This window comes from Gobio gobio (assembly GCF_949357685.1).
Source record: "Gobio gobio genome assembly, chromosome: 7".
Lineage (NCBI taxonomy): Eukaryota > Metazoa > Chordata > Actinopteri > Cypriniformes > Gobionidae > Gobio > Gobio gobio.
In genome coordinates this window covers 2,960,284-2,986,135 of record NC_137103.1, presented here as the reverse complement: position 1 = coordinate 2,986,135, position 25,852 = coordinate 2,960,284, and the positions used below count along the sequence as shown (strand labels likewise).

Below are 25,852 nucleotides of genomic sequence, written 5' to 3'. Positions count from 1 at the left end.
TAACATACAGCATGTTATATGCACATGTGTGTTTGAGACGGAGGGGAACAGGCGCGCGGGGGGCTCCCGCAGCACATCTCACGGAGGGAAACTTTCACAATGTTCGCAAGTTCAACACCGGATTTGCACAACGTCAGCTGCGTGAGACAAACACTGCCAGTGTGTGAATGCACGACGCGCGCGGGGCTCCCTCCTGCAGCACATTTCACGGAGGAAAACTTCCACAAACTTCGCGAGTTCAATACAGGATATGCACAACGGCTTGTCCTGAAAGCTGGATTTACAAACAGAAGCTGTTTACGGGCCACAACCTGTAAGTCTGATTTATTTTTCATCGATGTGTTTTCCTGTAATAGGTTATAGCAAGGAAGTAAACAGATGACAACACTGTTCTGCAAACCAGTCTGTTAAATGCTCATTCATACTTAACGTTATCCGACGAACACCTAACGTTACAAACACCTAACGTTAAAATCTCAACAGCGAACTTGGCATTAGTGTAAATGATTCTTTGATTAGAGCTTTTATGTATTGTTTATCTACAGGCTTGCTAAACATGGTTCTGTGTGTGATTTGGCTAACTTACTAGTAAAGCCAGTGCTTAGTGTTTGTTTTGGGTTAGTTCTTGCGACAGATATTTGGCTATAATCGTTCTAAAAATACAAAAGTAACAGTGCCATTCAGTAGCGATCATTATAGATCCGCAGTCTTTACTCTTGAGGACTGAACAGGTTCTGCTCGATCATCTTCACTAAAATGTTCTGGGTCTGATTCGGGCTCATATGGTTTTATTGACGCCGTTGTTTCTAATACTGACCAAAGCACAGCCTCCGGTAAAGGTAAGGGGCGTGACCTTTCCGACAAACGTGCACTAGGCGTTTAGCGATTCACAACACACTGGGCCAGCTAACCAATCTGAGCCCATTGCGTATTTTTGAGGGACTGGCTTCATACAACCCGGAAACCATCAGACCGTTTTACAAGGAGGGACAGAGCAGTGTAGAATAAAGGTCAAATATATGAAAAATAATGATTTTTTTTTTTTTAAACGAAGCATGAACACATGTTACAGTGCACCCCACAAACACAGTCAAGCCTTCAAAACAATGTGTTTTACCACCCCTTTAATTCAAACAGAAAACAAGAATATTTATCTTACCCCATTAGCAGATTATTTTGCTTATTTTAAGCAAAATCTCCTATAATTTTAGAGTTATTTTCCCCCAAAACAAGACAAAAACTTTTATTTGGCTAGTAAATGCTTCTTGTTTTAAGAATTTTTAGATGTTTGGACCAGAAACAAGACAAAACTACTAAGTAAGAAAAGCATTTTTTGCAGTGCAGCTTTTTTCAGCCTGTATTGGGCATAAGATTAGTAATGAATGTGTGCATATTGTGAATTCATTTAATACATTTAGTTACCTAGCTTTCCTGGTAGCCTTCAGTAAATCAACATGTCTACGAAAATATACTGAGAGCTACAAATGGAATTAAATTAATTAACAATATGGACACATTCATTACTATTAATCTTATGCCTAATCTGAAGAAAACGGCTTTGTTAATAATTCTTGTTTGTTAGTTGTATTATAAATGACATTACATAGGCCTTTTTCAATTCAAAATGGCGAAATTAGCCAAAAGTTTATTAATTTGGCTGAATAGTTTTGTCATTTGTTTAACATTTCTGCCTTACAGAAGCAGCTCAAATATGAAATGTTTAGTTTAGCTTCTTATCTCGCACTTGACGTCGAGTCGCTGCTAAAGTTCGCCCTCAGCAGCTTCTGTGAACATAAACCCCGCCTACTCTGATTTGATTGGTTTTCTCAAATATGTTGACATTGACGTGCGGTGACAGACCAATGAGAACTCAGATCAGCACACACACCTCTGCTTCTGACGGATTGAAGAACACACTGATTAAAAGACGGAACGAAGCCGAAGTCTCTCGCCAGTTTCATATGTTATAAAGGTTAATCACACATTTTTTAGGGGGGCTGGGCAGAAGTTTAGGGGGCTGAAGCTCCCTAAAAAGGGCCTAGTGCCGCCCATGAGCACACCTCTGAGCACGCTTACACAGAGAGTCTAGTGGAAGAATAGCAACACTACACATGAAAAGCATTTAAGACAGTATGCATTAATCAAGTCACATATGTCCTGTGTTTCCTTTAAATTATAAAACACTCATTTTTGTAGCTTTAAACACGATACATAATTGGTGTCAAACCCTATAAAAGACGGCTGTGACAAAGGTTGGATGCAATTATTTCCTTGGACCCAACCTACATCCAATTCCCTTACCGAAATCCTCAACAAGACGAAATAAAACGGCTTCATGCTATCGCCAGATTCCCAAACATAGACTGCATCCACATCGCCATAAAGCCCCATCAACCAATGGATTTAATGATGCAGATAGAAAAGGGTTTCATTCTTTTAACATGCAAATCATTTGTGATGCAAATTTGCTTTTCGAAGTTCCTCTTTGCCATTATTGCAGTGAGGAAAACATAATCACGTGATTTTAAAAGGGAAGTGTTGTCACCATATGTGGTTTATTGGAGGCGTTTCTGAATGCTAATGACGGTGAACGAGCATGGTTCTTACGCACATCAGGGGTGGGAATCCTAAGGCACTTAATGATCCGATCCGATTCCCAAAACGATTCTTAACACGATTCTACGATTCTTAGAGCAACAAACAAACAAACAAAAAATCTTTAAAACATACGCTAATGCAGAAGAAAAACGGCAGGGGACAAATTAAATACCAACTTAAATATTCATCATCTCGTTTATCTTTGCTGTTTCTCCAGCTCTGAGTGTAACCGTGTAAAATGTTTCTTCATATTAGTCGTGTTGCCGAAATATTGGAATTTGGTGCCACAGAGTTTGCACACAGTATGGCTTTTATCAACAACACCTTTCTCAGTCTCTTCAGAAAATCCAAAATGTTGCCACTTAGTCGTTTTCAAACTTGATGGAGCAGGTCGTAGTTTATCTTCAAATTCACCCTTCGGCGCGAGTTTGATTGACAGGCGTTCTGACCAATCGCATCGCCGAATCAGCCGTTTGTCTGACGAAGCAGTCTGGAGAGTTAGTAGATGAACGTCGGTGGACTTGAACTTGGAAAAAACGGTGTTTACTGACGTCTTTCCGCGGTTGAAACAACATTTATTTTAGTGTTCATGTTTATTTGATGCTTATCAATGAACTAGAAGGAAGAGATGATGGGTTCACGAGCAGCTTTAACTGAGGCGCTACAGCGATCGCCACACATTAAAGGGATAGTTCACCCAAAAATTAAAATTAGCCCATAATTTACTCTCCCTCAAGTCATCCGAGGTGTGTATGACATTCTTCTTTCAGACAAATAAAATCTGAGTACAAAAGTCCAGGCTAATCCAAGCTTTAGAATGGCAGTAACAGTTGCTCTGTTTTTGAAGTCCATAAAAAGTGCATCTGTCTGTCATATAACTGCTCCACGCGGCTGTGGGGTGTTAATAAAGGCCTTCTGAAGCGAATCGATGCGTTTGTGCAAGAAAAATATCCATATTTAAAACTTTATAAAGTAAACTTTCGACCGACCGCCTTCCCTGTTCAATTTATGGAAAAATTGTTGAAAGTTCTCCTGCGGATGGAAAGACTAACGCTCAGCTTCGCTCGTCATGACGTCACAAACACATCTGGAGTTTCACTTTCAACATTCAACACTTTTAGGTCGGTCGAAAGTTTACTTGATAAAGTTATAAATATGGATATTTTTCTTACACAAACGTGTCGATTCGCTTTTTATGGACTTCAAAAACAGAGCAACTATGAATCCAATTCTAATGCTTGGATTAGCCTGGACTTTTGTAATATAACTCAGATTTTATTCGTCTGAAAGAAGAATGTCACACACACCTCGGATGACTTGAGGGAGAGTAAATTATGGGCTAATTTTCATTTTTGGGTGAACTATCCCTTTAAAAACGCTATTAGTGGTTTACATTTCTTAAAAAAAAGACAACATTTTAAAGCTGAGACTTTGTTTCATATCAAAAGTAACTCGCTCTCTCCTGTCTTTCGGTGTGTTGTCAGTGTCCTTATGTATTTTCTCTACGTGAGAACGTGTGTGTGTGGCGTGTTGGACATAGCAACAGTAACTAAAATGGCGGGGCTTTGTGAGCGGTCAAATACACCAGCAAACGAACGTTCATCTATCAACAGGTTGTTCTGTTTGGCCGGTGACCGCGCACACACACACACACACACACACACACACACACACACACACACACACACACACACACACACACACACACACACACACACACACACACACAGTGGTGAAGTGGCCATTTGAATTGAACACGGAATCGATTCTGAATTTTTGAGAATCGATTCTGAATCATTAGATAACGAATCGCGATGCATCGACCTTTTCTCCCACCCCTAACGCACATGTGGGATTTATCAACTACAGTGTTCATTTTGACAGGAAATTTTGATTTAGTTTTAGTCATAGTCTTTTGACTAAAATGCCATTTAGTTTTAGTCATATTTTAGTCACCTGAATTGTTTTTAGTTTTAGTTGACTAAAATCTAATGAGTTTAGTTCAATTGTAATACATTAAGCATTTAAGCTGACTGTCACTTAAACTGACATTTTGACATCATTTTGTTTTTGACATTAAAAATACACGAAAGAGCTCAATTCACTTTTTTATCTGTTTTTTAAAAACATCTATATAGTTTTTATAACTTTGTATTCCTGTTTTAGTCAGTAGGCCATATCAGGTTAAGCTAAAGCTTCTAATAAGTTTGTTTATTTATTTTTTTTAATTTCAGTTAACATTTATTTAATTTCAAGTAATGAAGATTTGTTTTAATGGTTTTAGTGAACTATTATAACCCTGATACTTTATTGAATATGTGTCAAATACTGGTCTTTCCTCCTGACTATGAATTAAATGGGAATGAAATTAAATATAGTTTATTGTGTAACCATAAACGAATATATAATGCGTGACTTTTAGTTATAAACAAGCTGGAAATACACCGGGACTCTTATTTTGAAATGTCTGTGCCTCTGTTGCAGTTGCAGGAGCTCATTCAAGTTCAGATGAGGGAGATCAAATATGCATTGATACAACCGTCTAAAACATATCACTATATAAACATCGTAAAGTAAACATTGTCATTATTCATCAGCATTAGTTCATAAACAATTGCCTGGCATAAATGTGTGTTATTCATTGATTCATTCATTGAAAAAAGGTTGTTGACGAAAATTATGACAAATTATTCGTCAACAAAATTAACACTGATCAACAATGATTGCTTTTGTGCATAAGAACTGTGTGCTTACGTTTGATAAATACGGATCTTATTGTTTAAAATTCATTCGTAGGACAAAATATGAACCTTTTCTCCGCACTGTTGATAAATGAGGGAGAGGTGTGTTTGAGCAGTGGCTGACCTGTGCCGGCGGGTTCATTGAAGTGTAGCGCAGCCAGGTACAATCTGCACACAAAGAATACAATTTCACACATCATGATACAACTATGCAACTGTGAAGTTAATTTTACAACTTATTTACCTGCACAGCATTCCGAGAAATGGGAAGGCGCTGTTTTTTGGAGCAAAGTGTAATATGGCGCTGTGGAAAGCCTCCACAGAAGAAGTCTGGTTGTGAGGACTTAGTTTAGTCACATCCCTTAAAATCCTCCTGTTGGAGAGAACTTTCTCTAACTTGTAAAATGGCAGAGTTCCTAGAGATGTGGAAATGTGCTTATTAATACTCTTATTTTACAATGAAAGACAAGCTGTACATTTAGTGTAAACATACCAGCTGCCAGCCATTTGCCCTGGTCTGCACTTTGCCTTTGTGCATGTAGACATGCAGGGAAATGCGGGTCCTCATGAGTGTGTTTATCCTGGACATGGTTCAGGACCGATGTCCATTTTGCAACTCTTTCTGGCCCTGAGGTGGACGACGCCGCAGTCCAGTACATGTGATTCTTTATACTACGCAACCACTTGCGTAGTTTCTCACACCCCTTCAACTTGGCCATTTTAACAAGCCGTTTCGAAATCCCTGGAAATGACAATAAAAACAAGCATGACGACACTAAAGCAAATGTCCAATGGGAAGTTGGGATTTGTGAATAGTACAGTATTTCCCAAGTTATTACTGTCATTTGACGGATTAAAAGGTTAAATACCTCTCTCTATGTGCCGGACATCGTAGAATTGGGTGATATTGCGGTCGCTGAGGTATTTTTGTATTTGCGGATGCCGGTCAGTGACGATGCAGTGTAGAGTCACATGACGCGCTTCCAACAAATCAAGGCTTCTCTTTAACCCTTCCTTCTCCATGTTACTGCTTCCTCCCACTTCGGTACTCTGGCAAACAAATGTAGATTAATAAAATAAAAACCCCTCAAAACTTGAACCTTATACATGGGCCATTCTACAGAATTGGTTGAATACATCTTGAAATTAACTTGTCTTTTTCCACAAATTTTATATGTATGCAAATTTGCAGTTAACTCTCGTATTGTAATTTCAGAAAGTTTTGGAATATTTTTCCTCTCCCTAAATTTGTCACTACCGAAACACAATAATGTCAAATTTTTTCGCTATTTTATTAAAAAGTTTTCACAGGTAAATCAATAACAATTTTAACAATATTTCAAGTGTAATTTATGAGATTTGTTGCATTTTGAATCCAATATTTCTTCGTAGAAGTCATAAAGTTAATCATACTGATTTCAGAGTGAAGGATTCATTAGTTTGAATATACATTGAACCAAACACTATCATAACATCAACAGTTGATCATTCAATACACTTTATTTGCATATGTTTCGCTTGTAACTCCCATACTTAAACACTAATGATTTGCATAACTGCAATTTTAGATAGTTTTGATGCTAATCAGCACATGATTAGCTAACACAGTTCTGAACAGTTGTACACACATAAAATCTACATTTTATGAAATAACACCCAAAAAAGTTTGCTTAATTGCAGAAAAAATGTGTTTGGTAGTAGATAGAATGAAACGTTGGCATTTGTTGCATTTATTTAGGTTTCTGCTGTGTCTGCCAGCTCAGAAAAGCTGAAAAGAAAACATGCAGCCAGTGGTGGACAAAGTACACGACTCCATTACTTGAGTAAAAGTAAAAGTACTACTGGTCAAATATTACTCCGTTACAAGTGAGAGTTGTAAAAACAGGTTTTTACTGAAGTAAAAGTACAGAAGTACTTGTTTTTAAAATTACTTAAGTATCAAAAGTAAATGTCTTTTTTTGTCAATGCATTATTTCATTCTGTCATCATGGTGGTTTAAGCCAGGCAGCTCCATCCGACATGCTAGCATACGACTACCTTAAACTCATTTCATTACTTGTTTAAGCTCTTTACAAAGTCACTTTAAGGCCGAATGCATGGATCCAATACACTGATACACATCCGATAATCTCCCAACTGTTAACGTTCCCTTTCGTTCAGTCACTCCGACGTACGTCAGTGACTGACGAATGGGGGTTTCGCCTAGAAGCCAATTACCTTCGAGGTGTTTAACAGCGCCCAATGGCGTGCCAATGCCATGGGCATGCGGAATTTGCATGCGTAACTCCGCCCCACCTCGTGGGTATATAAGGAAGTACGCTAGCAACATCGCATTATGTTTCTGCTTTGGAGCCAAGAGAATGTCTTCACTCCTTCAAGCCTGCTAACTGAGTCTTTGTCAGCCTTCGAGACGAGCAGCTTTCCAGAGGCGTTGGTGTCTACGGCGTGTTCCAGTGATCGCATACTGCCTGCCTGCTGATCTGCGCAGTGGTCCGTCTGACAGCTGGTGTGTGGTCCCTGGGCGCTTCGGCGTTCTCTGCGAAGCTTCCTCTCACAAAAGAGCTTACACGTGGCACGTCCTTTTCAGGATGTCTCCCCCATGTACTTCTGGGTGTGGCCGGTCGTTGAGTCCTTCCAATGGGCACAATCTCTGCTTGGTGTGCTTGGGCGTTCAGCATGCTCAAGCAGCGTTTGTGGATGAGTCATGTTCCCACTGCGGGAACATGACCATCGCGGTGCTGCGATCGAGACTTAAGGATCTTCGTAATGAAGTGAAAGTCCCCTCTACCACACCCCGATCTACCGTTCCCCCCGTGGCCGGTACTTCGGCTGGTGGTCAGGGTGATCTGAGGGTTACGGTGTGGAACAAAGCCCCGACGCTCATGCCTCGGGCCACACCCCCCTCTAGCGTTCCGCAACCCGCGAGTGTCCAGGCTGAAATCGCGGGGCCTGCTCCGGCATTTCGTTTGGTGCTCCGGAGGATGATGCGATGTCGGTCACCGCATCACAAGGTGGGCTCGAGTCCTCCGAGGATGATGACTCGCCTTCGGGCGCGCCAGCATTGCCCGAGTCGGACCCAGAGCTGACAGCCATGTTGTCTCGGGCAGCCGTGAGTCTAGGGATAGAGTGGAACCCTCCACCCTGTCCCGAACGCTCGCGGCTCGATGATTGGTTTTTGGGGACCCGCGCTGACTCACGTCAGTCCCCGCCCCCAATACCTTTCTTTCCCGAGCTGCATGAGGAGATTGCCCGGTCCTGGAAGTCCCCGTTGTCTTCCCGTGATCGGTCTGCAGTCTGCTCCGCCTTCTCCACCCTTGATGGGGCCACGGCCAAAGGGTACACTGGGGTCCCCCAGTTTGAACGTTCTGTTGCGATGCAACTGTGTCCTCAGAGCGCTTCGACCTGGCGAGGCGATCCTAAGCACCCCTCCAAAGCCTGTCGATTCACATCAACCTTGGTGGCGAAATCGCACAGAGCTGCGGGGCAGGCTGCCGCCTCTTTGCATGCCATGGCGATCCTCCAGGTCTACCAGGCCAGGATCCTCAAGGACATGCACGAGGGTGGAGTTGATCCGGGGATCTTAGATGAGCTGCGTGCGGCCACCGACCTCGCTCTCCGGGCGACGAAGGTGACCGCACGCTCCCTGGGTCAAGTGATGTCCACAAACGTGGTCCAGGAGAGACATCTGTGGCTTAACCTGGCCGATATGCGGGACACCGAGCGGACACGTTTCCTCGATGCCCCCATATCCCAGGCTGGCCTCTTCGGCGGCGCGGTTGAAAACTTCGCCCAACAGTTTTCAACCACCCAGAAGCAGACTGAGGCAATCAAGCATATACTGCCCCGGCGGCCAGCTGCTACTTCCACCCAGCCGCCGGCACAGTCGCCTCAGCCTGCTCGCCGCCGAGGACGCCCTCCTAAGGCTCCCGCCCGGTCCAAGCAGCAGCCATCACCCGGGCCGGGTCGCGGAGGAAGCCGTCCCAGTCCCCTCAGGCCGCCCCGCTAAACGCCAGGCCAAGCGGCGCTCCTGAGACGGACGGCTCAGGGTTGGTAAATTCTCTCCAGGAGATGGTAGCAGGACCACTCCTTCCCCCGGTGGAGGGCCGGGGGAGAATCCTTTGTTCAGCTGCTGGCCCCCGGGTCAGCAGCACCCTAATTTGGTCAATGAAAGATTTAACACTCCCATCCCTGAGCCCCCAGAGATCGGTGATGCCAGTGCGCGCCACCCACGGGTCCCGCCACTCGCATCCCACTCTGTCGCCAGCCCCCTGGCAGAGCAGACCCCAGTGGAACGTGCGTCCTTCCCTGGTCTCCTCTGTCAGGACGCAGCCGTTAACCGCACCCCCACACCGGGACGCCCAACAGCCTCCCTTGTCCGGGTCAGTAACGCTGCATCGCTGCCCCACACTGGGTACGTCTGTAGTCCGAATGACCCCGCTGGTGCAGTTCCTGGGAGCCTGGCTTCAGATTCCAGGGCTGTCCCGCTGGGTCGCGAAGACAATCAGGCGCGGCTACGCGATTCAGTTCGCACAGGCTCCTCCCTGCTTCCGGGGAGTCCGCTTTACTATGGTCGGGGCCAATGCCCCTGTCATGCGAGCGGAGGTTGCCACCCTACTGGTGAAGGGTGAGATCGAGCCTGTCCCTCCAGCCGAGATGAAGTCTGGGTTCTACAGCCCCTACTTCATTGTACCCAAAAAGACCGGTGGGTTAAGACCAATCCTGGACCTGCGCATCTTGAACCGTTACCTACACAGGCTTCCGTTCAAGATGTTGACAGCGAAACGCCTTTTCGAATGCGTTCTTCCCGGCGATTGGTTTGCAGCGATCGACCTGAAGGACGCCTACTTTCATGTCTCCATCCTACCTCGACACAGACCGTTCCTACGGTTTGCTTTCGAGGGGCGGGTATACCAGTACGTGGTCCTCCCATTCGGGCTATCTCTGTCCCCTTGCGTCTTTATGAAGATTGCCGAGGCAGCCCTTGCACCCCTACGGCAGCACGGGGTTCGCATCCTGAACTACCTCGACGACTGGCTCATAATGAGTCACTCTCGAGAGCAGGTTTGCGAACACAGAGATCTGGTTCTCCACCACTTAGCCCGTCTGGGCCTTCGGGTCAACTGGGAGAAGAGCAAACTTTGCCCCGTGCAGAGGATCTCTTTTCTCGGTATGGAGATCGACTCGGTCGCCATGTGCGCGCAGCTTACGAGCGAGCGCACGCAGTCTCTGCTGACTTGCCTCCGTCAAATCGAGAGCAAGAGTGCGGTTCCACTGAAACATTTTCAGAGGCTCCTGGGGCATATGGCATCTGCAGCCGCGGTGACGCCGCTCGGATTGCTTCATATGAGACCGCTAAAGCACTGGCTTCGCGATCGAGTCCCGAGATGGGCATGGCGGTCTGGCACGCTCCGGGTCCAAGTAACCCGGGCCTGCTTACAGACACTCACTCCGTGGTCGAACCTCAGCTTTCTACGGACCGGTGTGTCCTTAGAACGAGTTTCCAGGCATATTGTTGTATCAACAGATGCCTCCACCACGGGCTGGGGTGCCATGTGCAATGGACAAGCAGCCGCGGGCTCCTGGACAGGACCCCAGCGCCTTCTGCATGTCATTTGCCTCGAGTTGCTGGCAGTACGTTCACCCTGCACCGCTTCCGAGCGTTGCTGAAGGGTCAACACGTACTTCGTCCGGACAGACTACACGGCCACTGTAGCGTACATCAACCACCAGGGCGGTCTACGCTCCCGCCGTATGTCTCAACTCGTCCGCCATCTCGTCTTATGGAGTCAGAAGCACCTGAGGTCCCTTCTTGCTATCCACATTCCGGGAGAACTGAACCGTGCAGCCGACGAGCTCTCACGGATTCAGCCACTTCCTGGAGAATGGAGACTCCATCCCCAGACGGTCTAGCTGATTTGGGAACAGTTCGGCGACGCACAGGTAGATCTCTTTGCCTCCCACGACTCTTCCCACTGCAGCCTGTACTATTCCCTGACCGAGGGCACGCTCGGCACGGATGCACTGGCGCACAGCTGGCCCCAGGGCCTACGCTTATATGCGTTTCCCCCAGTGAGCCTTCTCGCACGAGTACTGTGCAAGATCAGGGAGGACAAGGAGCAGGTCATGTTGGTCGCCCCGTATTGGCACGGCCAGACCTGGTTCTCAGAACTGCTACTCCTTGCGACAGCCCCTCCCTGGCCTATCCCTCTGAGACCGGACCTCCTCTCTCAGAGACGGGGCACTCTATGGGACCCGCGTCCAACGCTCTGGAAGCTCCACGTGTGGCTTCTGGACGGGACGCGGCAGGTTTGAGTGGCCTGCCACCATCACTTCCGCTAGGGCAGAGTCTACACGACACCTCTATGCGTTGAAGTGGAACCTCTTCGTCACCTTGTGCTCTTCCCGCCAAGAAGACCCCTGGAAATGCCTGATCGGGTCCGTGCTTGAGTTTCTCCAAGAGGGGCTGGAGCGAAGGCTGTCTCTCCACCCTGAAAGTTTATGTGGCCACAATATCTGCCCATCACGACCTCTTGGGAGACAAGAAGGTAAGTCAGCACGACCTGATCATCAGGTTCCTGAGGGGGGCGAGGAGACTGAATCCTCCTCGCTCTCCTCTCGTTCCCTCTTGGGACCTCTCAGTAGTCTTGAGTGCTCTGCAGAGGCCTCCCTTTGAGCCTTTGCGGTCGGTCGATATTAAGTTTCTGTCGATGAAGACGGCTCTGCTGACCGCATTGGCCTCTCTTAAGAGGGTCGGGGACCTGCAGGCATTTTTGGTTGACGAAGCGTGCCTAGAATTCGGGCCGGCTAACTCTCACTTGATCCTGAGACCCCGGCCTGGATATGTGCCCAAGGTTCCTACCACTCCCTTCAGAGATCAGGTAGTGAACCTGCAAGCGCTGCCTTTGGAGGAGGCAGACCCAGCCTTGGCATTGCTCTGTCCAGTACGCGCTCTCCGCGCTTACGTAGACATGACGCAGTGTTTCAGGACCTCAGACCAGCTCTTTTTCTGTTATGGTGGAGAGCGGAAGGGAAGAGCTCTCTCAAAGCAGAGGCTGTCTCACTGGATAGTGGACACCATTGTTTTGGCTTACCAGCAGCAAGGTCGACCATGTCCCTTTGGTGTGAGGGCTCACTCCACTCTGAGTGTCGCCTCCTCTTGGGCTCTAGCGTATGGCGCCTCGCTCGGTAATGGACCAGGCTCTGGTGTCTTCGCTTGCTCGCCACTCCACTCCACGGACTGGATACGTGCGATATTCTCCTCAGATGAGCTCCCCGAGAGCCCTGAGCTCCTCCAGCACTGTCGACGCCGACATCAGTTTAGTCTGCCCTTTCGAGCCCAGACCCTCATGTCCGGCCAGGTGCCCCGTGTGCATGGTTCCCCTCCGGCGACCCCCACACGAGTATTTCCACCGTAAGCCCCCTCAGTGAGCAGGTGGCTTTCCCTTGGCAACCCCTAGGGTTAAAAATCCACCTTCGGCTGGTACCCTAGAGTTTCCCATATGCAGCCCACAGCGGGTCATATGTGTACTCTCTAAGTCCTCCCCACGGGTTGGCTTCATTGGCATTCCCTCACTGGGATATGCTTCCCAGTGTACCTTGGTAATCCTGTGTTAAGTGGGAGTCCTACGGCCTTAAGTGGCGGGATCTCACATTTACGTAGGGCACTGGATGACAGCTGAGTGGCGCGGTTATACTGGAACCCCCATTCGTCAGTCACTGACGTACGTCGGAGTGACTGAACGAAAGGGAACGTCTCGGTTACGTATGTAATCCTCGTTCCCTGAGGAGGGAACGGAGACGTACGTTCCTCAGCCACGTCAGCTGTGCTGCTGGAACACGGAGTTCAGGTCTTGGCTCCAAAGCAGAAACATAATGCAATGTTGCTAGCGTACTTCCTTATATACCCACGAGGTGGGGCGGAGTTACGCATGCAAATTCCGCATGCCCATGGCATTGGCACGCCATTGGGCGCTGTTAAACACCTCAAAGGTAATTGGCTTCTAGGCGAAACCCCCATTCGTCAGTCACTGACGTACACTTTAGACATGATCAACTTTTTTATATGAATACCAAAACCGACATTTTTGACAATTTTGTGCATATTTTTCAATTCAATTGCGAAAAGACACGAACAAGAGCTCTATTCAGTACTTGTGCGCTGTCTGAGAAGCAGCTTTCTGTGCGCGCACAGAGAACCGGACTGAACTGAGTTCTTTCAGATTTATCCATATGTCTGCTCTTCTCTTTCTCCCAGACGTTTACCTTTTTTAACATTTTATGAGACATGTATCAAGTGAATGCCAACTAAACTATCTTTAATCTTTTCAGAAGATTAAACAAAACTGAAACATCCTGCCATGGGTGCACACACTGCGCAGAGGAACCGTCTTTTCATTTTGCATAAACTGGTCAGTGTTCATAAAATGTTGGGAAACTTCACATGGCCCTACAAGAGTGATTCTGATAGGCTGTCTGAAAAAAAAAAAAAAAAAACTTGTTAAAGAAGAAAATCCTCCACTGACTTTCAAAGCTGCTACAGAAACCACTTTCGTCTTCGAGGATCTTGATAGAAATGTAGTGGAGTAAAAAGTACGATATTTGTCTTTAAAATGTAGTAAGTTAAAGTTTCCTGAAAAAATGATACTCAAGTAAGGTACAGATACTCAAAAAGTGTACTTAAGTACAGTACTCAAGTAAATGTACTTAGTTACTGTCCACCTCTGCCAGTTTGTTCTAATGTTGTAAATGTGTAATTCGCTGACCTGTTTCAGTTTGTTTCCGGTTTCGACGTAACTTGCTTGACTTGCTTTGTAAATGTGTGTTTTGGTTGTGGGACAGCAGTTCTGTAGAACGGTCCACACACAAATGTTTCACTCACCTGGACCAGTTGTACATCAATAACGGTGTTCGTCTCAAGGTCCATCACTGTATAGCTGCCAAACCTGGCGGAGTGGCCTTCAAAAACAATGGTACATACTTTGACAGATCAATAAAACCAATCTATTTTTAATAAATATAACATTTCCTACTATGTACCTGGTGGGTCAGCCCTCATACATCCACCAACAATGACTCTTTCCCTTTGACTGATCTGATGTAGCATCCCATCCTGCCAATTTTGCCATTTGTACACGATGGCAGGCTCGATGTACATCTGTGCGTGGCGGCGAAAGGTGTCGTGCCTGAAGACTTGCAGATGCATAGCTGCGAAAATCTGAAGACAGACAAGTTGCTATACATTAATTACATACAATTTACAAGTGTAAGAAGCGCTCTGGTTCAGAGGTCGTGTTAGACTTTCATTTTGACGGACCAGTTTGTAAAAATTCTGTCGTCATCTATTATTACCCGTCATTTTAATTTTCATATTTTAATGATCATAAGCCATTTCATTAATCTGTTTTTGTTCACATTTTCATTTACAAATTTCCAGGACGAGCATATTGGCTAGATTATGCATTCATGTATTTATGAAGAGGAAGTTGAACAGAAACTGAGACTCTTCAGGTGAATGTTTGTCCAGTAAATGATAAAAATTCTGTCCATTTTATCACATAATTCAAACAATAAATACAATTTTGGCGCTCTTTAAAGGTGCAGTGTGTAATATTTATGAGGATCTAGTGACAGAAATGCAGTATAATACACGTAACTATGTTTTCAGACCGTTATGTGTTTATGACGTTAGAATGAGCCGTTTCTATCTACACACACCGCGGGTCTCTTACAGTGAAGACGCCATTTTGTGCCATCATGTTTCTACAGTAGCCCTAAAGAGACAAACTTCTCTACAGAGCTCTAGCTACTCTCTGCTGTCTCCGATGACCACATCTTTGTCCTGTGGGCCACCGTAGCTTCTCTATGTGCTTTGAAAGGGAGGGGTGAGCGGTTGCAATTCACAACCTCACCACTAGATGCCGCTAAAATTCACACACTGCACCTTTAATGTGGCGCGAGAGATCACTATAGCGCCTCAGTTCAGGCGAAGAGGAGCGCGAGTTTTGTTACTACGTTACAGAACTAAATAAACATGAACATCAGAAAATATGTTGAGCGATACAGTGCGTCTTTCCAACTTACCGAAATCTCTCACGTAATTGCTCAATCTGTGTTTCAATCGCAGAAAGACGTCAAGAAAACAGCTTGTAAATAAAGTCACGTAAAATTGGCCATTAGTGTGATAGTCAGTAAGAGGGCACTCGCCACCAAGTGGACAGGGCTGAGCATTACAGTTACAGTCAGATCACCCTCAGTGAATTACTCACGTTATTGTTGACGTCGGTGTCATTGACTAAGGTAATGTTAAGGTTGGTAGCTGACTCCTCATTAGCGCTAGCTGCTCAGTCACATCAGCGTTAATGCTAGTTTTAAGCTCATGAATCGTACCGGTGTTTCTGGTTGGACTTGGACCTCTGTTGACGTGTCTAAAACTTATTTTTAGTTTCTAAGTTTTCAATTTCAGCAGTGAAACATCTGTTACGGTCAGGCATCAGCCTTTTCGAACTAGCGTCCGTTGAGAAGTGAACTTCTGATAGGGTGGGCCGACTGCTTGCCTTTAAGTGATTCGTCAAGATCTGAAGTAAGTCACGTAGTGACGCTTTTTCTGTCAGTGGTAGTGTACCGACTATAAGCGAGAAGTAGCGGTACGCAAGAAAAAGTGCAGGTACTCTTAACCCTCTGGTGCTCTTTCTGACCGGAACATTTTCTGTTTTGAAATTTTAAAAATCACAGCTTCATCAGAACGATACGAAACTTGGTGACTTTTCTAGCTTTAGAACTGTAAACACACACAAATATTGAGGTCATGATTCGAGCATGCTAAGGGGTCGTAAAAAAATACTCCCACTTGTGCTCTTCGGTCAAAAATGACCACCATAGGAAATGAATGGGAAATCTGCAAAAACACAAATTCACAGACAAAAATCTATATTTCTAACAAAACAACAAAAAAAAATCTAAAACTTTATAATAAATAGTCTTTGAGATTTTATATATATATATATATATATATATATATATATATATATATATATATATATTATATATATATATATATATATATATATATATATATATATATATATATATATATATATATATATATATATATATATATATGTAAGGAATAATTGACGACGGGCCGTTCAATTATTAGAATGATAATGCACACCCGAGGTGGTGATGCGACGCGAAGCGGAGCGGAGTTACACCTCGGGTGTGCATTATCATTCTAATAATTGAACGGCCCGGAGTCAATTATTCCGCTTATACTACGGTTACCACACCTCAAGACATCGATCCGATTATATATTTAATGGGATTCGTCCGGTTTTTGTACTTAAATCGCTATTGTGAGTAGGACTATTTCTTCCGCGTCTCATCCAACAGCTCTTTTGCTAGTTCCGAAACGTCATTTTAAAGCTGTTAACGAAGGCTTGAGCCGTTGATAGCATTCTACTGCAGTTATTAATAAAGTTATTAGAAAGAGAATGAGAGAGAGAGAGAGAGAGAGAGAGAGAGAGAGAGAGAGAGAGAGAGAGAGAGAGAGAGAGAGAGAGAGAGAGAGAGAGAGAAAGAGTGCTTGTGTGAATTAGGCTCCCTCTGTGCGTCTCTAAACAGCTGTTATTACCTCGCTAGTGAAAAAATGTCACGTGTAGCCTTTAAGTTGCTCCACTATATAGGCGAACTGATCAAATCGTCAGGGCAGCGCTGACAGCTTTTTGTGCAAACTGTAGTGCGTGTGCAAGCATGTGTGATTTCAGTAATGAGACAGAAAAGCTTGCCTTTGTTGTTTTTCATCTGGACTGTCTAATACTGCTGCCGCCCAGTTGTTGAACGTTTTATATTCACTGTAAATATTAAGATTTACTTTAGGAAAATCGTCTGTCATATTGTTGTTTTTTAGTCCTGTAATTTCCGTTATTACAGTTAACTATGCGCAGTGATATGGAACTGTAATGCGGTCAAGAGCTGCTGGAACTACGTTCGCTGTGCGTCTCCCAGAAAATAACTGCACACCTCAGAACGTTCATCAGCCAATCAGATTCAAGCATTCAACGGCCCCGTAGTATAAATATATATATTCAAATCCATCAAAAAAAATCATTAAATGTGTTCAAAACAGAACTAGTGAATTCTCCATAGAGACCTCTAGTGATTACACACATGGTTGCAGGATTTCTTTAGTAATTCCAAAAGAGGGGCTAATCTGCCTTCAAAAAAATTTATTTTGAAGGCCTAGTCTCTATTTTAACCTGAAATACTGCAATAATTTTTTTTTATTTTTAAAAAAATAATAATTTTCAATGACAAAAATAGACCATAATTATTGCATAAATATTAAAAAATACCATCAAATCATCTCAAAATACAACATTAAAAAGAAAAAATATTATTGGATAAAAATAAATTGCATTGGTTTTACTGGGGTGGAGGAAGTTAAATTTTTCGGTGTCCGGTCACTTATGAAGATGCAACCCCTAAAGGAAGAGCAGCAGAGGGCTAAGAGGAGTACCGCCCCACTTCCAGCACTGATTGAGATGAATTAGTTGAAGCACCTTTTCAACGGTGTAGAAAGACGTCCCAGAGAGATACACAGCAGCAGACAGATGCAGGTTTCCCGCAGGAGTACTGCCCACAATCGGCTGAGAGTCCCATCTGCGAGAGAACGGGCAGTGTTGGCAGAGCTGCTCCACACGCAGAAACGTGCCACGCCTCAGAGAGCGGACGCCACAGCGGAGCTGGCACACCGGACACGCCTCAAACAGCCTCATCAGGCAACTCTCATACACTATATATTTACAGATCTGCTGGACCGGCCTGGATGCTTGAGCCCTGGGAAAACACAGAGATATGGGTTAATGGGTCAGTTCTGGTGTCCAAAGCATATTAAATAATACATGCATTTTTAAACACACCACATTAAATGACTCGACTTCCCCCTCTTAATTACTCATCAGAGTATTCATTATAAATATTAATCTTTCAGGAACTACTGAGCACAAAAGTCCCAAAATGTTAATCCGGGTTACAATCTGAATACAAAAATACGACATACATATAAAAAAAATGATATTTAAAATCTACTTGGGCACTGATGTTTTCAATGATACCTACAAATATAGTGATAATACGAAGCTTATTTACATTATTATGACAGACAGACTTTTGTCATTCCTGGATAACAGACATTAATGACCGTTTTGGACCATAGTGCACATCTAGTTTTTAATTAATATTTGTAGGCATAGTTATTATGAGGGATGCGCAAGACTAGTCGACTAGTCGCTTTGCATTTTTTTTTACAAATGCTATGTTTACATTACCGTCATGTTAATGTTACATCTTGAAATTAATATATTATTTTGAAAAGTGTATACACACGATCAGGCATAACATTATGACCACTGACAGGTGAAGTGAATAACACTGATGATCTCTGTTAGTGGGTGGGATATATTAGGCAGCAAGTGAACATTTTGTCCTCAGAGTTGATGTGTTAGAAGCAGGAAAAATGGGCAAGTGTAAGGATTTGAGCGAGTTTGACAAGGGCCAGATTGTGACGGCTAGACGACTGAGTCAGAGCATCTCCAAAACTGCAGCTCTTGTGTTCCCGGTCTGCAGTGATGCTTTGGGCAATGTTCTGCTGGGAAACCTTGGGTCCTCCATCATGTGGATGTGACTTTGACACGTCCCACCTATCTAAGCATTGTTGAGCCCATGTCCAGCCTTTCATGGAAACGGTATTCCCTGGTGGCTGTGGCTCTTTCAGCAGATAATGCGCCGCCACAAAGCACAAATGCTTCAGGAATGCTTTGAGGAGCACAACAACGAGTTTGAGGCGTTGACTCAGCCTCCAAATTCCCCAGATCTCAATCCAGTCGAGCATCTGTAGGATGAGCTGAACAAACAAGTCAGATCCATGAGGCCCCACCTCGCAACTTACAGGACTTAAAGGATCTGCTCTTGGTTCCAGATACCACAGCACACCTTCAGGGGTCTAGTGGAGTCCATGCCTTGATGGGTCAGCAACACAATATTAGGAAGGTGGTGATAATGTGATTCCTGATTATTAGTGTCTATCTTGCCAAAATATTATGATTCTCCCCCCAAAAAATGGTAAAGCACATGCTTAAAATGTCATTGCATTACATACACAACACTCTAATAAGTACAGAAAAGTCCTACATTTTTCTTTTTCACATTTTAAATCCTTATCAGTCATTCCCCCATATAAGCAAAAAGGGTCAATATACACTCACCTAAAGGATTATTAGGAACACACACTAATACTGTGTTTGACCCCCTTTCGCCTTCAGAATTGCCTTAATTCTACGTGGCATTGATTCAACAAGGTGCTGAAAGCATTCTTTAGAAATGTTGTCCCATATTTATAGGAGAGCATCTTGCAGTTGATGGAGATTTGTGGGATGCACATCCAGGGCACAAAGCTCCCGTTCCACCACATCCCAAAGATGCTCTATTGGGTTGAGATCTGGTGACTGTGGCGGCCATTTTAGTACAGTGAACTCATTGTGATGTTCAAGAAACCAATTTGAAATGATTGGAGCTTTGTGACGGTGCATTATCCTGCTGGAAGTAGCCATCAGAGGATGGGGACATGGTGCTCATAAAGGGATGGACATGGTCAGAAACAATGCTCAGGTAGGCCGTGGCATTTAAACGATGCTCAATTGGCACTAAAGGGCCTAAAGTATGCCAAGAAAACATCCCCCACACCATTACACCACCACCACCAGCCTGCACAGTGGTAACAAGGCATGATGGATCCATGTTCTCATTCTGTTTACGCCAAATTCTGACTCTACCATCTGAATGTCTCAACAGAAATCCAGACTCATCAGACCAGGCAACATTTTTCCAGTCTTAAACTGTCCAATTTTGGTGAGCTTGTGCAAATTGTAGCCTCTTTTTCCTCTTTGTAGTGGAAATGAGTGGTACCCGGTGGGGTCTTCTGCTGTTGTAGCCCATCCGCCTCAAGGTTGTGTGTGTTGTGGCTTCACAAATGCTTTGCTGCAGACCTCGGTTGTAACGAGTGGTTATTTCAGTCAAAGTTGCTCTTCTATCAGCTTGAATCAGTCGGCCCATGACCTCTGACCTCTAGCATCAACAAGGCATTTTCTCCCACAGGACTGCCGCATACTGGATGTTTTCCCCTTTGCACACCATTCTTTGTAAACCCTAGAAATGGTTGTGTGTGAAAATCCCAGTAACTGAGCAGATTGTTAAATACTCAGACCGGCCCGTCTGGCACCAACAACCATGCCACGCTCAAAATTGCTTAAATCTCCTTTCTTTCCCATTCCGACATTCAGTGTGGAGTTCAGGAGATTGTCTTGACCAGGACCACACCCCTAAATGCATTGAAGCAACTGCCATGTGATTGGTTGATTAGATAATTGCATTAATGAGAAATTGAACAGGTGTTCCTAATAATTCATTAGGTGAGTGTAGAAAAAGAAGGATAATTCAAAACCATCTGCGCACTACAGACACTTACGAAACCTCTGTTGGCTGTGTGAAAGATGTGGCGTCTGACTCTTGAGCTGTTGATCCTGACGAGCAGCCCTGGAAGCCATCCTCTTCCTCTTCCTCGAGGTCCATGCAAGGTCTCTTTGATGGAGGCGCAATCATAAATGCTGCTGTGCCAAAGTCCGAGCTGGACACAGTTGTCTGGACACCTGGAATGTAAGATGTAGTAGTGTCACATGGTTAGCCAGTAAACCGGATAATGTGATCAGAGATCCACCAACCGGTGCTCCTGTGGTGTGAGCCCAGCGTCCTCATGGAGAGTTGAGTACTGACACTGTGCAGCTCTGCTGATTCTGTCTGGCTGCCCACATCCCGCCTGCTTCTGATGAGGGGCGATCGGCAGACCTTTAAACGGAAACATCGCATTTTTACTGTTACCTTTACAGAAAACATACACAGTTTGTAAAAAGACAATCACCTTATAGACAGAAGGTTCAAAATAGGACATAGCTCCATTCTCTGAGACTGTTTAAAGGGATAGTTCACCCAAAAATGAAAATGATTTCCTCAAGCTCAAGTCATCCTAGGTGTGTGTGACATTCTTCTTTCAGACAAACACAATCTGAGTTATATTAATAAATGTCCCGGCTCTTCCAAGCTTTATACTCTAGGGCTGCAACGATGACGTCGACTACGAAAATACGTCGACATGCGTCGACCAGCATCATATTCATCTGATTTGAGGCTTTATTAATATCCATACCTACCCCTACCCTGAACCTACCCTTAAACTATGTAAATATTTTAAATAAATAAATATTAAATATGGATGTAAAATGCTACCTATCAGATTGTGCTACCAGAATCATATTCATGATTTGCTTTATTCATATCCATACCTACTCCTATCCCTACCCTAAATCTACCCTTAAAATGTAAATATAAAATTTTTTAATTAAAAAATATTGATGTGGGCATGCGCAGTAAGCCTTGGTAGGACAGTCTGACGGGTAGGATGAAATGTCCCCTCTGTCCCAAACACATGCATATATATTATGCCTTATATAGGTAGTTTACATGATTAAAGTAACATTAAAGTTAAGATATGCCTCTAGTTTTAATAATTTAAATGTTCAATTCAATTCAATTAAAATTTATTTGTATAGCGCTTTTCACAATACACATTGTTTCAAAGCAGCTTTACAGAAGGTGTCAGAAATGTGTCTTTGAAGTTTGGGCAAAAACTTCTGGCAGCTTCAGTCGTTGTTTATGCACATGTATATCTTCAAAATAGACGACTAGTTATACATTAACACTGAAAGCTCCTTTTGCAGATAAATACAAGTGCATTTTCGTTTACTATTGACACAAATCAATAAGTAAATCATACTCAACTATTATAGTAAACAACTTTTCCTAATTAGGCCTACTCTGTACACATTTTATGATGAATAGTATGATTAGTTATACATAATGTTTAAAATGCTTCTTGTGTCCATATATTTATTATAAAATGTCTTAAGTACACTACCCTTCCTGAAATACAATTAATATTGTCATCATTCATTGATTTCATGTTAAAATAATATACAAATTCACTACCCTCTCTGAAATACAATAATCAGTAAAATAGAACCACCAGATGATTCTGGGAAAAATAAGTGCTAAATTAGCCGACTAATCGAAAATAATCGTTAGATTAGGTGGCAGGGGAAAATAATAATCGCTATATTAGTCGACTAACCAGAAAAATAATCGTCAGGTTAGCCGGCAGAAAAATAACCGTTAGATTAGTCGACTAATAATAATAATAAAAAATAATAATAATAATAATCGTTAGATTAGGCGACTAACCGGAAAAATAATCGTCAGGTTAGTCGGCAGAAAAATAACCGTTAGATTAGTCGACTAATAATAATAAAAAAAAAAATTATAATAATCGTTAGATTAGGCGACTAACCGGAAAAATTATCGTCAGGTTAGTCGGCAGAAAAATAACTGTTAGATTAGTCGACTAATAAAATAAATTAATAATAATAATAATAATAATAATAATCGTTAGATTAGGCGACTAACCGAAAAATAATAGCTAGATTAGTCGACTAATCAGGAAAAAAAATGATCGTTGGATTAGTCGACTAACCGGAAAAAGTAATCGTCAGGTTAGTCACCAGGAAAAATAACCGTTAGATTAGCCAACTAATCAAAAAGTAAAATAAACAATAGCAATAATCGGTAGATTAGGTGATTAATTGCAAAAAAATTATCGCCAGATTAGTCGACTAATCAGGGAAAATAATAACCGTTAGATTTAGGTGACTAATCGAAAATAATAATAATAAAAAATTAAAATAAGCGTCGGGTTAGTCGGCAGAAAAATAATCGTTAGATTAGTCGTCCAATCGAATAATAATAATAATCATTAGATTAGTCGACAGAAAAAATAATCTATTATACACACCTAGGATGACTTGAGGGTGAGGAAATCATGGGGTAATTTTCATTTTTGGGTGAACTATCCCTTTAATTGTAGCCGCATTCGTCGTGGAACCGGCTATCAAGCACATTATTAGGAAAGGGAATTAGCAAAGATTCATAAAAAACACTCACTTCTTCTGAAGGTGAAGCTGGATCACGAACAGCTGGGACCGATCCGTCCTTCAGGAACAACTTCTTAGCAAAACCCGCTTTGTACTGCCCCTCGTTCACAAAGCAGTCCGGCGTGAAGTGATTCGAGCAAACGTAAACGCACTTGGGCAGATTGGGCGGCGCATTCCCTTCAAAAGCGAAGCTCATCCACTGCGTCCTCAGCGGCTCAGATGTGGGGAGTAAATGACGGCTGTTGTGTTCGTTCTTACATCCCACAACAAAACACCTCAGGCGCTTACGAGACATTCTGGACCGCAGCTGCTCGATGGCGGACGTGGACAGCTCGCTCAGGGCGGAGCTATGCTAATACAGCCGTGGGCGGGGCCTGTGCAAAGTGACATCACTGCTATAATCTGCCACGGCTTGTGCTGAGACACTGCTTTTGATTCTCATTTTGGACACTTAAAGGCACAATATGTAATTTTCCGTCTCTTCTTCAACTCAGAGGCGTGTCTTGACTCTTGAGTGGGCGGAGCTTTTATTCTGCCGCGAGCGCTTATGCTTCTTCCGCTCATGCGTGTGTGTGTGTGTGTGTGTTTGATCCTCTCACACACATGTGAGTGTGTTAAAGTGATGTTGTAACGCTACTATGAGACACTTGTTCACACTGCAGTGAGCGAGATCATATGAGGCGGTAAAACATGGCATTCTGGGTAAATCAACAGCAGCAGATTTACACAATCAGACTAACTGTGTTGAGCTGGAGAACAATGAGGAGTTTCTGTCCATCAATGATCCAAACAGTGGCTAATAAAACACAGCAGATATTAAAGCAGAGCTAATGTTGCCATGGTTACCGCACAATCACACACACACACACACACACACACACACACACACGGGCCGTGTCCTGGTTAAAATCGCTTATTTCTCCAGATTTATACATTCTTGGAAACATTTAGGATAATGAACACAAGTCTACACAATATATAACACTGATCTAGTGGTTTCTGGATATATTAATCACAAAATCTTACATATTGTGCCTTTAAGGGTACAAAGTTACCTGGAGGAGTGTATGAGGAAATGTAGTTTTTACAATTTTTGCATATTTATGTGTGTATATATATATTTGATGATTCACTAATTGTTAATAGTTTAAGAAGGATTGCGTGTAGGCTACAAATGATGATCATCCTGAATTATTCAGGCTTTGTAGTTAACATTTTAATGAATTAGCCCAGCGTATTATGGGCTGTTTAGTTTAACCACGCGGGTGCCTTGTAATATTTAGTTTCCTCATGTGATATTTACCTCTCATTTATCCCATGTGAACCAGCGGCCACACATGTATACCCCTGTAGCACACACAGTTACCCGGTTCTGGAGAGAACGGGCTCAGATATTCAAACTAATTAGGTTCAATATTTCAAAAGGGTTTCCAATGTTCCTGTTTAGGGTCCAGAGTAAATATTAAATTGCAATGGTTAAAACAGTACTGAAAATGAATGATACAGATACAGAATTGAACTGTAAAGGCTATAAAACTGCTGGGACAAACTGAAACTGGTACAGTCTCTGGTATTGCAGGATTATGATTGAGCTTTTTCACAGAAAAAAGAAAATAAAGCATTATAATGTTACATTTAACATTTGATTCGCACTGCTTGTGAAACCTCTAAACTGTCTGAACGGGCTATATCTGTTTGAAAACTTTAAATGCTTGAAAACACAAACCTTTCTTCAGCTGATTCACCACAGACAAGGCGCAGCCGTATGACGTCACAACACCACACCAAAATAAAAGTCTTCTTCTTCTTCTTCGTATTTTCCGAGCTTATTGGTACATTACCGCCCCTTCTGCTCCGGAGTGTGGATCAGAGAATTGGTTTAAAGGGATAGTTCACCCAAAAATGAAAATGACCGATTTATTCTCCCTCATCCGAGGTGTGTATGACATTCTTCTTTCAGACGAATAAAATCTGAGTTATATTACACAAGTCCAGGCTAATCCAAGCTTTATAATGGCAGTAATAGTTGCTCTGTTTTTGAAGTCCATAAAAGTGCATCTGTCCATCATATAACTGCTCCAGCGGCTCTGGGGTGTTAATAAAGGCCTTCTGAAGCGAATCGATGCGTTTGTGCAAGAAAAATATCCATATTTAAAACTTTATCAAGTAAACTTTCGGCCCCTAACGTTCCCATATGGTTCCCGTTTGGTTATTTTTGTAGTTTATTTTATAACCTAAAGAGAACCTTCCCAGAACGTTCCCTGTAGGTTATTTTTAGATTTAATTTTTTATAATATATACGCGGGTTTATTTGTATATTTCGTTACTGCGCGCGTCTGAGCACATGCATATCTGATCTTTCTTCTGCCTTCCACAGAAAGACTAATTTAAAAATGAACGGTCATTTCGTTTTTACCGACT

The 25,852-nt window shown here is 43.2% G+C and overlaps 1 protein-coding gene across 2 annotated transcripts in view; it reads right to left on the bottom strand.

The window, feature by feature from the left end:
• Window positions 1–25,217, bottom strand: part of LOC307128858 (uncharacterized protein) — a 28,035-nt gene extending 2,818 nt beyond the window's left edge. The window contains exons 1-11 of one of the 2 annotated variants that reach the window (XM_079820871.1): window positions 25,158–25,217; window positions 23,442–23,805; window positions 21,113–21,236; window positions 20,860–21,040; window positions 17,897–18,173; window positions 14,376–14,553; window positions 14,218–14,294; window positions 6,209–6,389; window positions 5,833–6,081; window positions 5,584–5,755; window positions 5,464–5,507 (exon numbers count right to left, since the gene is read on the bottom strand). In XM_079820871.1, the coding sequence (XP_079676997.1) occupies window positions 5,464–5,507; window positions 5,584–5,755; window positions 5,833–6,081; window positions 6,209–6,389; window positions 14,218–14,294; window positions 14,376–14,553; window positions 17,897–18,173; window positions 20,860–21,040; window positions 21,113–21,236; window positions 23,442–23,726 (1,768 nt within the window). In that variant the 5' untranslated portion in view covers window positions 23,727–23,805; window positions 25,158–25,217. The remainder of the gene's footprint in view (window positions 1–5,463; window positions 5,508–5,583; window positions 5,756–5,832; window positions 6,082–6,208; window positions 6,390–14,217; window positions 14,295–14,375; window positions 14,554–17,896; window positions 18,174–20,859; window positions 21,041–21,112; window positions 21,237–23,441; window positions 23,806–25,157) is intronic. The other variant, XM_079820870.1, reaches the window with a different exon arrangement.
• Between the last annotated feature and the right edge of the window lie 635 nt (window positions 25,218–25,852).